At 40.2% G+C, this 13596-nt stretch overlaps 1 protein-coding gene across 1 annotated transcript in view; it reads left to right on the top strand.

Moving 5' to 3' along the window:
- The window catches only part of LOC147920838 (uncharacterized), a 49524-nt gene extending 36184 nt beyond the window's left edge, over window positions 1–13340 (top strand). Inside the window, exons 2-3 of the mRNA XM_087501253.1 lie at window positions 10347–11190; window positions 12307–13340. Coding sequence (XP_087357379.1) covers window positions 10347–11190; window positions 12307–13340 — 1878 coding nt within the window. The remainder of the gene's footprint in view (window positions 1–10346; window positions 11191–12306) is intronic.
- The last annotated feature ends 256 nt before the right edge of the window (window positions 13341–13596 follow it).

Here is a 13596-nt window from a genome sequence, read left to right as displayed (position 1 = left end):
TGCTTAAACCGAGAAACAGGCTAAAACCGAGAGAAAACATTGATTGGAAGCAATAACCAGATATGTTACTCTTTTTAGGGTCAAAATATGTAAAAATCCAATGCATTTGACTAATTTTAAGAATTCGAGATGAATTTGGAGTGTTAGACAACACTTAAACCCGTTTTATCCTAAAACAGGCTAAAACCGAGAAAACATTGATTCTAAGCAGTAAGCAGCTTTGTTACTGTTTCTAGGGTCAGAATGTTTGACAATCCAATGCATTTGAATAATTGTAAGAGTTCGGGATGAATTTGGAGTGTTTAGACAACACTTAAACCCGTTTTATCCCAAAACATGCTTAAACCGAGAAAACAGGCTAAAACCGAGAAAACATTTATTGTAAGCAGTAAACAGCTTTGTTACTGTTTCTAGGGTCATAATGTGTGACAATCCAATGCATTTTACTAACTGTAAAAGTTTGGGATGAATTTGGAGTGTTTAGACAACACTTAAACCCGTTTTATCCCAAAACATGCTTAAACCGAGAAACAGGCTAAAACCGAGAGAAAACATTGATTGGAGGCAATAAACAGATATGTTACTCTTTTTAGGGTCAAAATATGTAAAAATCCAATGCATTTGACTAATTTTAAGAATTCGAGATGAATTTGGAGTGTTAGAAAACACTTAAACCCGTTTTATCCCAAAACATGCTTAAACCGAGAAACAGGCTAAAACCGAGAGAAAAAATTGATTGGAAGCAATAAACAGATATGTTACTCTTTTTAGGGTCAAAATATGTAAAAATCCAATGCATTTGACTAATTTTAAGAATTCGAGATGAATTTGGAGTGTTTAGATACCACTTATACCCATTTTGTCCCAAAACAGGCTAAAACCGAGAAAACATTGATTCTAAGCAGTAAACAGTTTTGTTACAGTTTCTAGGGTCAGAATGTTTGACAATCCAATGCATTTGACTAATTGTAAGAGTTCGGGATCAATTTGGAGTATTTAGACAACACTTATACCCATTTTGTCCCGAAACAGGCTAAAACTGAGAAAACGTTGATTCTAAGCAGTAAACAGCATTGTTACTGTTTCTAAGGTCAGAATGTGTGACAATACAATGCATTTTACTAACTGTAAAAGTTCGGGATGAATTTGGAGTGTTTAGACAATACTTAAACCCGTTTTATCCCAAAACATGCTTAAACCGAGAAACAGGCTAAAACCGAGAGAAAACATTGATTGGAAGCAATAACCAGATATGTTACTCTTTTTAGGGTCAAAATATGTAAAAATCCAATGCATTTGACTAATTTTAAGAATTCGAGATGAATTTGGAGTGTTAGACAACACTTAAACCCGTTTTATCCTAAAACAGGCTAAAACCGAGAAAACATTGATTCTAAGCAGTAAACAGATTTGTTACTGTTTCTAGGGTCAGAAATTGTGACAATCCAATGCATTTGACTAATTGTAAGAGTTCGGGATGAATTTGGAGTGTTTAGACAACACTTAAACCCGTTTTATCCCAAAACATGTTTAAACCGAGAAAACAGGCTAAAACCGAGAAAACATTTATTGTAAGCAGTAAACAGCTTTGTTACTGTTTCTAAGGTCAGAATGTGTGACAATACAATGCATTTTACTAACTATAAAAGTTCGGGATGAATTTGGAGTGTTTAGACAATACTTAAACCCGTTTTATCCCAAAACATGCTTAAACCGAGAAACAGGCTAAAACCGAGAGAAAACATTGATTGGAAGCAATAACCAGATATGTTACTCTTTTTAGGGTCAAAATATGTAAAAATCCAATGCATTTGACTAATTTTAAGAATTCGAGATGAATTTGGAGTGTTAGACAACACTTAAACCCGTTTTATCCTAAAACAGGCTAAAACCGAGAAAACATTGATTCTAAGCAGTAAGCAGCTTTGTTACTGTTTCTAGGGTCAGAATGTTTGACAATCCAATGCATTTGAATAATTGTAAGAGTTCGGGATGAATTTGGAGTGTTTAGACAACACTTAAACCCGTTTTATCCCAAAACATGCTTAAACCGAGAAAACAGGCTAAAACCGAGAAAACATTTATTGTAAGCAGTAAACAGCTTTGTTACTGTTTCTAGGGTCATAATGTGTGACAATCCAATGCATTTTACTAACTGTAAAAGTTTGGGATGAATTTGGAGTGTTTAGACAACACTTAAACCCGTTTTATCCCAAAACATGCTTAAACCGAGAAACAGGCTAAAACCGAGAGAAAACATTGATTGGAGGCAATAAACAGATATGTTACTCTTTTTAGGGTCAAAATATGTAAAAATCCAATGCATTTGACTAATTTTAAGAATTCGAGATGAATTTGGAGTGTTAGAAAACACTTAAACCCGTTTTATCCTAAGACAGGCTAAAACCGAGAAAACATTGATTCTAAGCAGTAAGCAGCTTTGTTACTTTTTCTAGGGTCAGAATGTTTGACAATCCAATGCAATTGACTAATTGTAAGAGTTCAGGAAGAATTTGTAGTGTTTAGACACCACTTATACCCATTTTGTCCCAAAACAGGCTAAAACCAAGAAAACATTGATTCTAAGCAGTAAGCAGCTTTAATACTGTTTCTAGGGTCCGAATGTTTGACAATCCAATGCATTTGACTAATTGTAAGAGTTGGGGATGAATTTGGAATGTTTAGACAACACTTAAACCCGTTTTATCCCAAAACAGGTTTAAACCGAGAAACAGGCTAAAACCGAGAGAAAACATTGATTGGAAGCAATAACCAGATATGTTACTCTTTTTAGGGTCAAAATATGTAAAAATCCAATGCATTTGACTAATTTTAAGAATTCGAGATGAATTTGGAGTGTTAGACAACACTTAAACCCGTTTTATCCTAAAACAGGCTTAAACCGAGAAAACATTGATTCTAAGCAGTAAGCAGCTTTGTTACTGTTTCTAGGGTCAGAATGTTTGACAATCCAATGCATTTGAATAATTGTAAGAGTTCGGGATGAATTTGGAGTGTTTAGACAACACTTAAACCCGTTTTATCCCAAAACATGCTTAAACCGAGAAAATAGGCTAAAACCGAGAAAACATTTATTGTAAGCAGTAAACAGCTTTGTTACTGTTTCTAGGGTCATAATGTGTGACAATCCAATGCATTTTACTAACTGTAAAAGTTCGGGATGAATTTGGAGTGTTTAGACAACACTTAAACCCGTTTTATCCCAAAACATGCTTAAACCGAGAAACAGGCTAAAACCGAGAGAAAAAATTGATTGGAAGCAATAAACAGATATGTTACTCTTTTTAGGGTCAAAATATGTAAAAATCCAATGCATTTGACTAATTTTAAGAATTCGAGATGAATTTGGAGTGTTTAGATACCACTTATACCCATTTTGTCCCAAAACAGGCTAAAACCGAGAAAACATTGATTCTAAGCAGTAAACAGTTTTGTTACAGTTTCTAGGGTCAGAATGTTTGACAATCCAATGCATTTGACTAATTGTAAGAGTTCGGGATCAATTTGGAGTGTTTAGACAACACTTATACCCATTTTGTCCCGAAACAGGCTAAAACTGAGAAAACGTTGATTCTAAGCAGTAAACAGCATTGTTACTGTTTCTAAGGTCAGAATGTGTGACAATCCAATGCATTTTACTAACTGTAAAAGTTCGGGATGAATTTGGAGTGTTTAGACAACACTTAAACCCGTTTTATCCCAAAACATGCTTAAACCGAGAAACAGGCTAAAACCGAGAGAAAAAATTGATTGGAAGCAATAAACAGATATGTTACTCTTTTTAGGGTCAAAATATGTAAAAATCCAATGCATTTGACTAATTTTAAGAATTCGAGATGAATTTGGAGTGTTTAGATACCACTTATACCCATTTTGTCCCAAAACAGGCTAAAACCGAGAAAACATTGATTCTAAGCAGTAAACAGTTTTGTTACAGTTTCTAGGGTCAGAATGTTTGACAATCCAATGCATTTGACTAATTGTAAGAGTTCGGGATCAATTTGGAGTGTTTAGACAACACTTATACCCATTTTGTCCCGAAACAGGCTAAAACTGAGAAAACGTTGATTCTAAGCAGTAAACAGCATTGTTACTGTTTCTAAGGTCAGAATGTGTGACAATACAATGCATTTTACTAACTGTAAAAGTTCGGGATGAATTTGGAGTGTTTAGACAATACTTAAACCCGTTTTATCCCAAAACATGCTTAAACCGAGAAACAGGCTAAAACCGAGAGAAAACATTGATTGGAAGCAATAACCAGATATGTTACTCTTTTTAGGGTCAAAATATGTAAAAATCCAATGCATTTGACTAATTTTAAGAATTCGAGATGAATTTGGAGTGTTAGACAACACTTAAACCCGTTTTATCCTAAAACAGGCTAAAACCGAGAAAACATTGATTCTAAGCAGTAAGCAGCTTTGTTACTGTTTCTAGGGTCAGAATTTTTGACAATCCAATGCATTTGAATAATTGTAAGAGTTCGGGATGAATTTGGAGTGTTTAGACAACACTTAAACCCGTTTTATCCCAAAACATGCTTAAACCGAGAAAACAGGCTAAAACCGAGAAAACATTAATTGTAAGCAGTAAACAGCTTTGTTACTGTTTCTAGGATCATAATGTGTGACAATCCAATGCATTTTACTAACTGTAAAAGTTCGGGATGAATTTGGAGGGTTTAGACAACACTTAAACCCGTTTTATCCCAAAACATGCTTAAACCGAGAAACAGGCTAAAACCGAGAGAAAACATTGATTGGAGGCAATAAACAGATATGTTACTCTTTTTAGGGTCAAAATATGTAAAAATCCAATGCATTTGACTAATTTTAAGAATTCGAGATGAATTTGGAGTGTTTAGACACCACTTATACCCATTTTGTCCCAAAACAGGCTAAAACCAAGAAAACATTGATTCTAAGCAGTAAGCAACTTTGATACTGTTTCTAGGTGTTGGGATTTATGAGACAAAGCTCACAAGAGAGGGTAGACAAACACTTGGTGAATGAATCCCCCTTTACCCACAACAAACTAACTCATTCTCAAGGGGGAGGAGAGAACATCAACTTGTGATGAACTCCCCATAAACAAGCTAGATAGAACCCAAATACTAGAGAGTAAGCGGATCCTAACTAGGAGAAGCACTAGTTTGAGACTTATCCTCTTCTAGTATCACAACACTTAGAGTTTGTGTACTTAGGAGAAGGAGGATTAAGAATCAGTAATCTAGGCTAAGTAAAGCAGTAAATAAGAAGAGTTTAGGTGGATTTGAGAAGAGAATAGGCTGCCTTAAGGGCAGCCTCTAACCGCTAATCCTAAACTCTCTACATTGTTAATATGAAACAAGAACACAAGTATAGAGAGGAAATCGGTTTCTCTTCTATTAGATTGTTGTATTGTGATATATTTTACATATGAGAGATTATACATTAATATAGGAGAAGAAGGTCATATGACCGTTAGACACAAAGAGAGAAGAAGAAGGTGATAGGGACGTTCTCAATTCAACTTGGTGAAAGCGACTTCCTTCCTTCACCAAACGCTCACGTGAATCTTCTCCCTTCCTTCCTTTTCCTTGTGAGATGGGCCTCTCTCTCTTGTAAGGCCTCGTTTTCCTTCTCCTAAGCCACTCAAACTTCGGCCTTTCCATCACATGGACCGAGAGCAGCCCTAAGAGCACGACCGTACGGACGGGCCTTCTCTTCATCGTACGGACGGGCCTGTACGGACGGGCCTGTACGGACGGGCCTGTACGGACGGGCCTTCTCTTCAATGTGTTCACGGCCTAACTGGCCGCTCACCGGACATGGGTCCGTTCACGGACACGGTACATGGTACCGGACACGGTACATGGTCGCTCACGGACACGGACATGGCCTTACCGGCCTTTACATGGCCTTTCCGGCCTGTCTTCTCTTCTTCCAAGGCTCGGCCTTACCGGCCTCTCCTCTCTCCTCCTTGGTACATTCTAATACTCCCCCGCACGCTTGATCGGTGGGACACCATGGGGACCAAAGATCAAGGGTGGACTAGTGTCATCTACCTCATTAAAAACCTCAACAAAGAAAACCTCTTGGGATAAAACTTTGTTAAGGGAAAAAGAGTATAGACTCCACTATCCATGATGTCCCATTGATCTTGGTTTGTCAAGAACCAGCTCTCTCCTCTTCAGGCCTTTGAACCGCTACACTCCTTAGCCCTTCTTGCCTTGAACTCACTTCATATGATCTCTCCAAGCTTGCACTTCTCGAATTTTCTTTTGAGGCTCTCATAGTCTCCTTCACCCTTGAAACAAGTGATAAAGAAGAAAAGAATAAGTGTTTGCTATGAGGAATATCAAAGAAAATTCTAAAGAAAACTTTAAAAGAACATATTAAAGAGTAAAGACTAGTAATAGAGCTAAGATAATGAATTTATGAATTAAAATAGAGAAGAGTTTAGAGCACAGCCTTTATGGTGTTTTGATGGATAGGAGGGAGAGAGTTGATCACTGTTGCGGTTTGGAATTCCTCCTTGAGACCGCTACTGACTGATATATGCCCACTGAATCGGGCATAACTTTTGATCGGCTACTCGGAATGGTATGATTTCACTTCCACTGGCAAGATAACTCTGTGGTCTAGAACTTTGGTGAAGAACGCGGAAGCTGAATCGCAGTGGAAGGGTTTCGTCCGAGTCGATCTTTGAGACGTCTCGGCTGAGCTTTAAGTAAAAACTTTTGCTTGTGGCCGAGCAGAATCTGTGAGGTACGGTCTGAAGTCACTTGATCTCCCCCGTAACCTTTACTTGATGATGGGCTGAAACCTCATCACCTCAGTTGAAGCCTTGTGCATCACCGTTCTTGTGCACATCCAATCAACAGTTGAAACCTTGTGCATCACCTTTCCTAAAGACCATTGTGCACATCCGATCAACAACTTGGCACTAACACACATGCTCTTGGACTGATTCATCACCTTCCACCAGCTTAACAAAGACTTGGTGGCCCTTGGTTCTAACTCCAGGCATTGTGCTGCGCTCTTATCATGGCTTTCTTGTAGCCTTCATCCTCGCCACTTCTTCTTGAGATAGCAAGCGAGCTCCACACAATCTTCAAGGTTGAAACTGAAACCAAATTCAATGGGACAGATTCTAAACAAGAGATTGTGAGTGATTAGAGAATAGAGTATAGAGTATCAAAGAGTATAAAGAGTATTAGTAACCAAAGAGTATAGTATCGAGTAACCGAGAATAGAGTATCGAGTAACCAAGGTGGACTAAGGAAGAGTAGAATAGAGCTCAAGAGTTCCAATGGACAGAGTTATACTCTGTTTTCTTGAGTTTGCAGAAGCTTTGACAGCCAAGAGCATCCAAGAATCAACAAGCTTTTGGTGCTTTAATGGCTGAAACACATGGACCATATGGAAAATTAATTTCTCCAACGGTCAAGATATTGTGCTCATGGTAGAATCACCTAAACCTAGTGTTCTCCAAGAGCTTAAGACTTTAAGATTCACGAAACAACACATGAACAAGTGTTTTTCCCTGACTAGAATTGAACAAATCCCACAAGATATCATATTGAAGATGATTTTGTGGTCAGATTCAAATAAAAGCTAAAACCACCTTTGGAACACCCTTGTGTCCATCGGTTAAAAGACTGCACCTTGGACCAGCTTTAATCTATTTGACCAAGCGGACCATATATGCTAAAAACAAGACCTCTCTCTTCCTCAAGCGTGAATCTGGACACACCATATGACCAGAAACAAAGCTTTCTCAACCTTGAGATGAAGAAGAAGCGATTTAGCATCTAAAGCAAAATTAAACCTTTACAAGGAACTAAGCTTTAGCATCTAAAGCCAAATCCAAAGAGGATCCTGTGGCACATATAAGCACACAAGAACCGTGAATCCTCACCCTGAACAACATAATTTGTTCATCGGTTCATCACTTCCCATTTAGACAAAACTATTACCAAATCGGTAAAGCATAAGGATGAGGCTTTTAAACTCGATTTCTCTTCACTCACTTGGTCTACAAATTCTAACAAGATAAGAGACCAAGCTTACTCAACATTGAGCTGTAAGAGAATCGTTTTTAACAACAAAAGCAAAGTTAAAGCTTTAAAGAACTAAGCTAAGCGAATTAACACCTAAGCTAAGTTTAAAACTTTAACTAAGCTATCTCCTAAGAGATTTAACTTGAGAACGAGTTTGAATCACCAAGAACAGATCCTGCTCTGATACCATGTTGGGATTTATGAGACAAAGCTCACAAGAGAGGGTAGACAAACACTTGGTGAATGAATCCCCCTTTACCCACAACAAACTAACTCATTCTCAAGGGGGAGGAGAGAACATCAACTTGTGATGAACTCCCCATAAACAAGCTAGATAGAACCCAAATACTAGAGAGTAAGCGGATCCTAACTAGGAGAAGCACTAGTTGGAGACTTATCCTCTTCTAGTATCACAACACTTAGAGTTTGTGTACTTAGGAGAAGGAGGATTAAGAATCAGTAATCTAGGCTAAGTAAAGCAGTAAATAAGAAGAGTTTAGGTGGATTTGAGAAGAGAATAGGCTGCCTTAAGGGCAGCCTCTAACCGCTAATCCTAAACTCTCTACATTGTTAATATGAAACAAGAACACAAGTATAGAGAGGAAATCGGTTTCTCTTCTATTAGATTGTTGTATTGTGATATATTTTACATATGAGAGATTATACATTAATATAGGAGAAGAAGGTCATATGACCGTTAGACACAAAGAGAGAAGAAGAAGGTGATAGGGACGTTCTCAATTCAACTTGGTGAAAGCGACTTCCTTCCTTCACCAAACGCTCACGTGAATCTTCTCCCTTCCTTCCTTTTCCTTGTGAGATGGGCCTCTCTCTCTTGTAAGGCCTCGTTTTCCTTCTCCTAAGCCACTCAAACTTCGGCCTTTCCATCACATGGACCGAGAGCAGCCCTAAGAGCACGACCGTACGGACGGGCCTTCTCTTCATCGTACGGACGGGCCTGTACGGACGGGCCTGTACGGACGGGCCTGTACGGACGGGCCTTCTCTTCAATGTGTTCACGGCCTAACTGGCCGCTCACCGGACATGGGTCCGTTCACGGACACGGTACATGGTACCGGACACGGTACATGGTCGCTCACGGACACGGACATGGCCTTACCGGCCTTTACATGGCCTTTCCGGCCTGTCTTCTCTTCTTCCAAGGCTCGGCCTTACCGGCCTCTCCTCTCTCCTCCTTGGTACATTCTAATACTAGGGTCCGAATGTTTGACAATCCAATGCATTTGACTAATTGTAAGAGTTCGGGATCAATTTGGAGTGTTTAGACAACACTGAAACCCGTTTTATCCCAAAACAGGTTTAAACTGAGAAAACGTTGATTCTAAGCAGTAAACAGATTTGTAACTGTTTCTAGGGTCAGAAATTGTGACAATCCAATGCATTTGACTAATTGTAAGAGTTCGGGATGAATTTGGAGTGTTTAGACAACACTTAAACCCGTTTTATCCCAAAACATGCTTAAACCGAGAAAACAGGCTAAAACCGAGAAAAGATTGATTGTAAGCAGTAAATATAAATTGGGATTGATCACTCCTGACCATACAGCCACCGTCCGTACAAGTCTAACCGGGCCGTCCGTACAAGTCTAGCCGGGCCGTCCATACGACCGGGTGTTTAGAAGAGAGAAGCCCACTTAGTGTCTCACAAGCCTCATGTGGAACCAAATACTCTAGATCCTTCTATTCTATCCGTTGGAGATACAAGCAAGTGGAAGGGAAGGAAGTCACATGTTGTGCTAAGAAAGAGACATGTCCCTTTCATGTATTAATGACATTTAGGATCTTGTAAAGGAATATTCCTATAGTTCACATGTCTATATTTAGTTTGTAACTAGGTTCTAAATCAAGTAAGAGAGAGTTCCTTTCTTCTTCTACACTTTGTCGCTTACACTCCACCTCTCTCTCTCTCGTTTACTCATTCAACCAAATACTAACTTATTTGTTCTACACACTTGATCGTCTCACTCTCTTTTGTGTCTAAACTTACATGGTATCAGAGCCACTTCGTTCCTAGTTACAAACCCTTACTCATCACATACTTCCGCTCATTCTATTCTACTCATTTTTGGTCTTAACCACAAAACTTGATTCTCTTTATCCGTTGGGTAATACTAGTGACCAGCGGACAAAACTCCATGGAAGGCACCAAGACCTTGATTGTTCCAGTTACTCTCAAAGGAGAGAACTATTTGTTGTGGGCAAGAACCACAAAGACGGCTCTATGTGGCTGAGGGCTTTGGACCCATATTACCACAAAGGAGGCTCCCAAGGAAGAGCCCACCAAAGATGGCAAAGAAGCGGTCACAAGCGGCGAAGACAAGTGGTTCCAAGAGGACCAAAGTGTGCTTGCCATCATCCAGAACTCTCTTGATGCTCCAATACTTGAAGCCTACTCTTACTGTGAAACGGCCAAGGATCTATGGGACACACTACAAAATGTGTTCGGTAACACTACCAATTTAAACCGAGTCTTTGAGATCAAGAGAGCCATCAACACCCTAAGCCAAGAAGACATGGAGTTCACCAAACACTTTGGGAAGTTTCGGTCTCTTTGGGCAGAGCTTGAGATGCTTAGGCCAGCTACACTTGATCCGGCCATCTTGAACGAGAGACGCGAGCAAGACAAGGTGTTCGGCCTCCTCCTCACGCTAAACCCATCCTACAACGACCTCATCAAACACATATTGAGGTCAGACAAACTCCCTAGCCTAGAGGACGTGTGCAACCAGATTCAAAAGGAACATGGTTCCATGGGGCTGTTTGGAAGCAAGGGGGAGCTTATAACCGCTAACAAGGCTGATGGAGCGACCGCAAACAAGGGCCACTACCGAGGTGACGACAAGAACCCTCCAGTATGCAACCATTGTAAGAAGCCGGGCCACTTCAAGAATCAGTGTTGGATTCTCCACCCACATCTTCGAGCCAGCCGGTCTATGAACAACCGTGGGGCACCAAGAGCTCATCAAGCAACTGTGGAGCCGTCGAGCGCCGAGTCAAACCAACGAGCCTCTGACCTGAACGGAACCGCCCTGGCAGCCAACACTGACCTTGTGAGGAAGTCTGACCTCGACGCTCTCATTAAGGCCCTCAAAGAAAACTCCGGTAACTCCTATCTTGCTCTAAATCAAACCAAACGACTTATAGTTGATTCTGGTGCATCACATCATATGATTAGTGATTCTAGGTTGATTAGTGATATTAAACATGCTAATGGTAATGTTGTGATAGCTAATGGTGAAAAGGTACCAGTTAAAGGCATAGGGAATTTGAAATTATTTGATCAGGAAACTAAAGCCTTGTATATGCCAAACTTTACATCTGACTTACTATCAGTTAAGAAAGCCACCACTGATTTAAATTGTTATGCAATATTTGGTCCTAACAAGGTGCATTTTCAGGATATTGAGACAAGTAAAGTTCTTGGCCAAGGGGGTTCCAAGGATGATCTTTATGTGCTTGAGGACTTGAACCTATCTTCTTCTTCTGCATCTTGTTTTAATTCGGTTATTGTTAAACCTAGTGATTTTATTTTACATGCTAGGCTAGGACATCCTCACACTAGAGCTTTAAGTCTGATGTTCCCTAATATTTTGTTTAAAAATGATGAGTGTGAGGCTTGTATTCTTGGTAAACATTGCAAATCTGTTTTTCCTAAGTCTATTACTATTTATGAAAATTGTTTTGATTTGGTTCATTCTGATGTTTGGACATCACCTTGCCTATCTAGAGAAAATCAAAAGTATTTTGTCACTTTTATTGATGAGAAGTCTAAATATACCTGGTTAACTCTCTTACCTACTAAGGATAGGGTCCTTGAAGCTTTTATTAGTTTTCAAAAGTATGTGACTAACCACTACAATGCTAAGATATAAATCTTAAGGTCAGACAATGGTGGTGAATATACTAGTCATGCCTTCAAACAACACTTGACCAACCATGGAATCATTCATCAAACCAGCTGTCCTTATACTCCACAACAAAATGGTGTGGCCGAACGAAAGAAGAGACATTTAATGGAAGTTGCTCGGTCTATGATGTTTCACACCAATGTTCCTCGGAGGTTTTGGGGAGATGCAGTCCTTGCAGCTTGCTATCTTATTAACCGGATACCTACAAAGATTCTACATGATCTCTCACCATTTGAGGTATTGAACAAAGAAAAGCCTACATTTGATCACTTACGAGTATTTGGGTGTACTTGTTTTGTGTTGAGACCAGGTCAATTACGCGATAAACTTGAGGCCAAGAGCACCAAAGCAATGTTCATCGGCTATTCGACTACACAAAAGGGGTATAAGTGCTATGATCATGAAGCCAAAAGGGTTGTAGGCTCTCGGGAGGTGAAGTTCTTGGAGTCTCAAGGCTACTATAGCAAGAAAAATTGGGAAGACCTACGCGACCTATCAAACTCTGCGTCCGATCAGGCAACGAACCTCAAGATCATCGTCGAACGGCTCGGAGTCACAAACGATCGGGACGCCCCTATTTCACCCGAGCCAAAGTCACCAGGAGAACCTGAGCCACCTAAAGAAAGTGGACCCAGCGAGCCTAACAATCAATCGACACCAATGGTCCCATCCCATCATGAAACAACTCACCCGGAGAATCTTGAGGATGCGGTTCATCCGGAAGAGACCATTGAGCAACATGACAGTGAACACGAAGATGATGACCTTGAGGAAGTTATTCCCTTGAGACGTAGCCAAAGACTCAAGTTCCCACCATCTCACTGGAAAAACACGCGAGTGTACTACAACCATGCTGCCGTAGCTCACCCGATTCAAGTCGTGTGCACGTTAGCCCATTTACCGGAAGAACACCAAGTCTTTCTCACTCAAGTTGATAGCCACTGGATCCCACAAACATATGAGGAAGCTAAAGATCACAAGGTATGGCGGGATGCTGTTCAAGACGAACGAATGGCCATGGAGAAAAACAACACGTGGGACAAGACTGACCTACCCAAAGGAAAGAAGGCAGTGACGTCCAAATGGATCTTCACGATCAAATATAGAAGTAACGGGGAGATTGAACGGTACAAAGCTCGTCTTGTGGCAAGAGGCTTCATGCAAACGTACGGGGAGGACTATCAGGATACGTTTGCCCCGGTAGCCAAACTACACACGGTCCGTGTAGTTCTCTCTTTGGCCGTCAACTTGAAATGGGAGCTGTGGCAGATGGACGTGAAGAATGCTTTTCTACAAGGCGAACTGGAGGAAGAAGTATACATGAGACCACCACCGGGCCTATAGGACACGGTTAGCCCCGGCAAAGTGTTCAAACTCAACAAAGCGATCTATGGCCTAAAGCAATCGCCAAGGGCGTGGTACCACAAGCTAAGCTCAACCTTGACCAAGCGTGGATTCAGGAGATCAGAATCTGACCACACTCTTTTCACATATCCAAGTTGATATGATCCTCCCAAGGATTCGGCACCTTCGAGTTGGTTGATAGAGACACCTTGATTCTAAAGACGACGAAGCCTCAAGAATAAGGATGGTGGAATGA

The sequence above is a fragment of the Camelina sativa genome, chromosome 19 (genome assembly GCF_030686135.1).
Source record: "Camelina sativa cultivar CO46 ecotype springtype chromosome 19, ASM3068613v1".
NCBI classification, from domain to species: domain Eukaryota; kingdom Viridiplantae; phylum Streptophyta; class Magnoliopsida; order Brassicales; family Brassicaceae; genus Camelina; species Camelina sativa.
The sequence above is the reverse complement of the archived record's forward strand: the minus strand, read 5'-3'. Positions and strand labels throughout refer to the sequence as shown.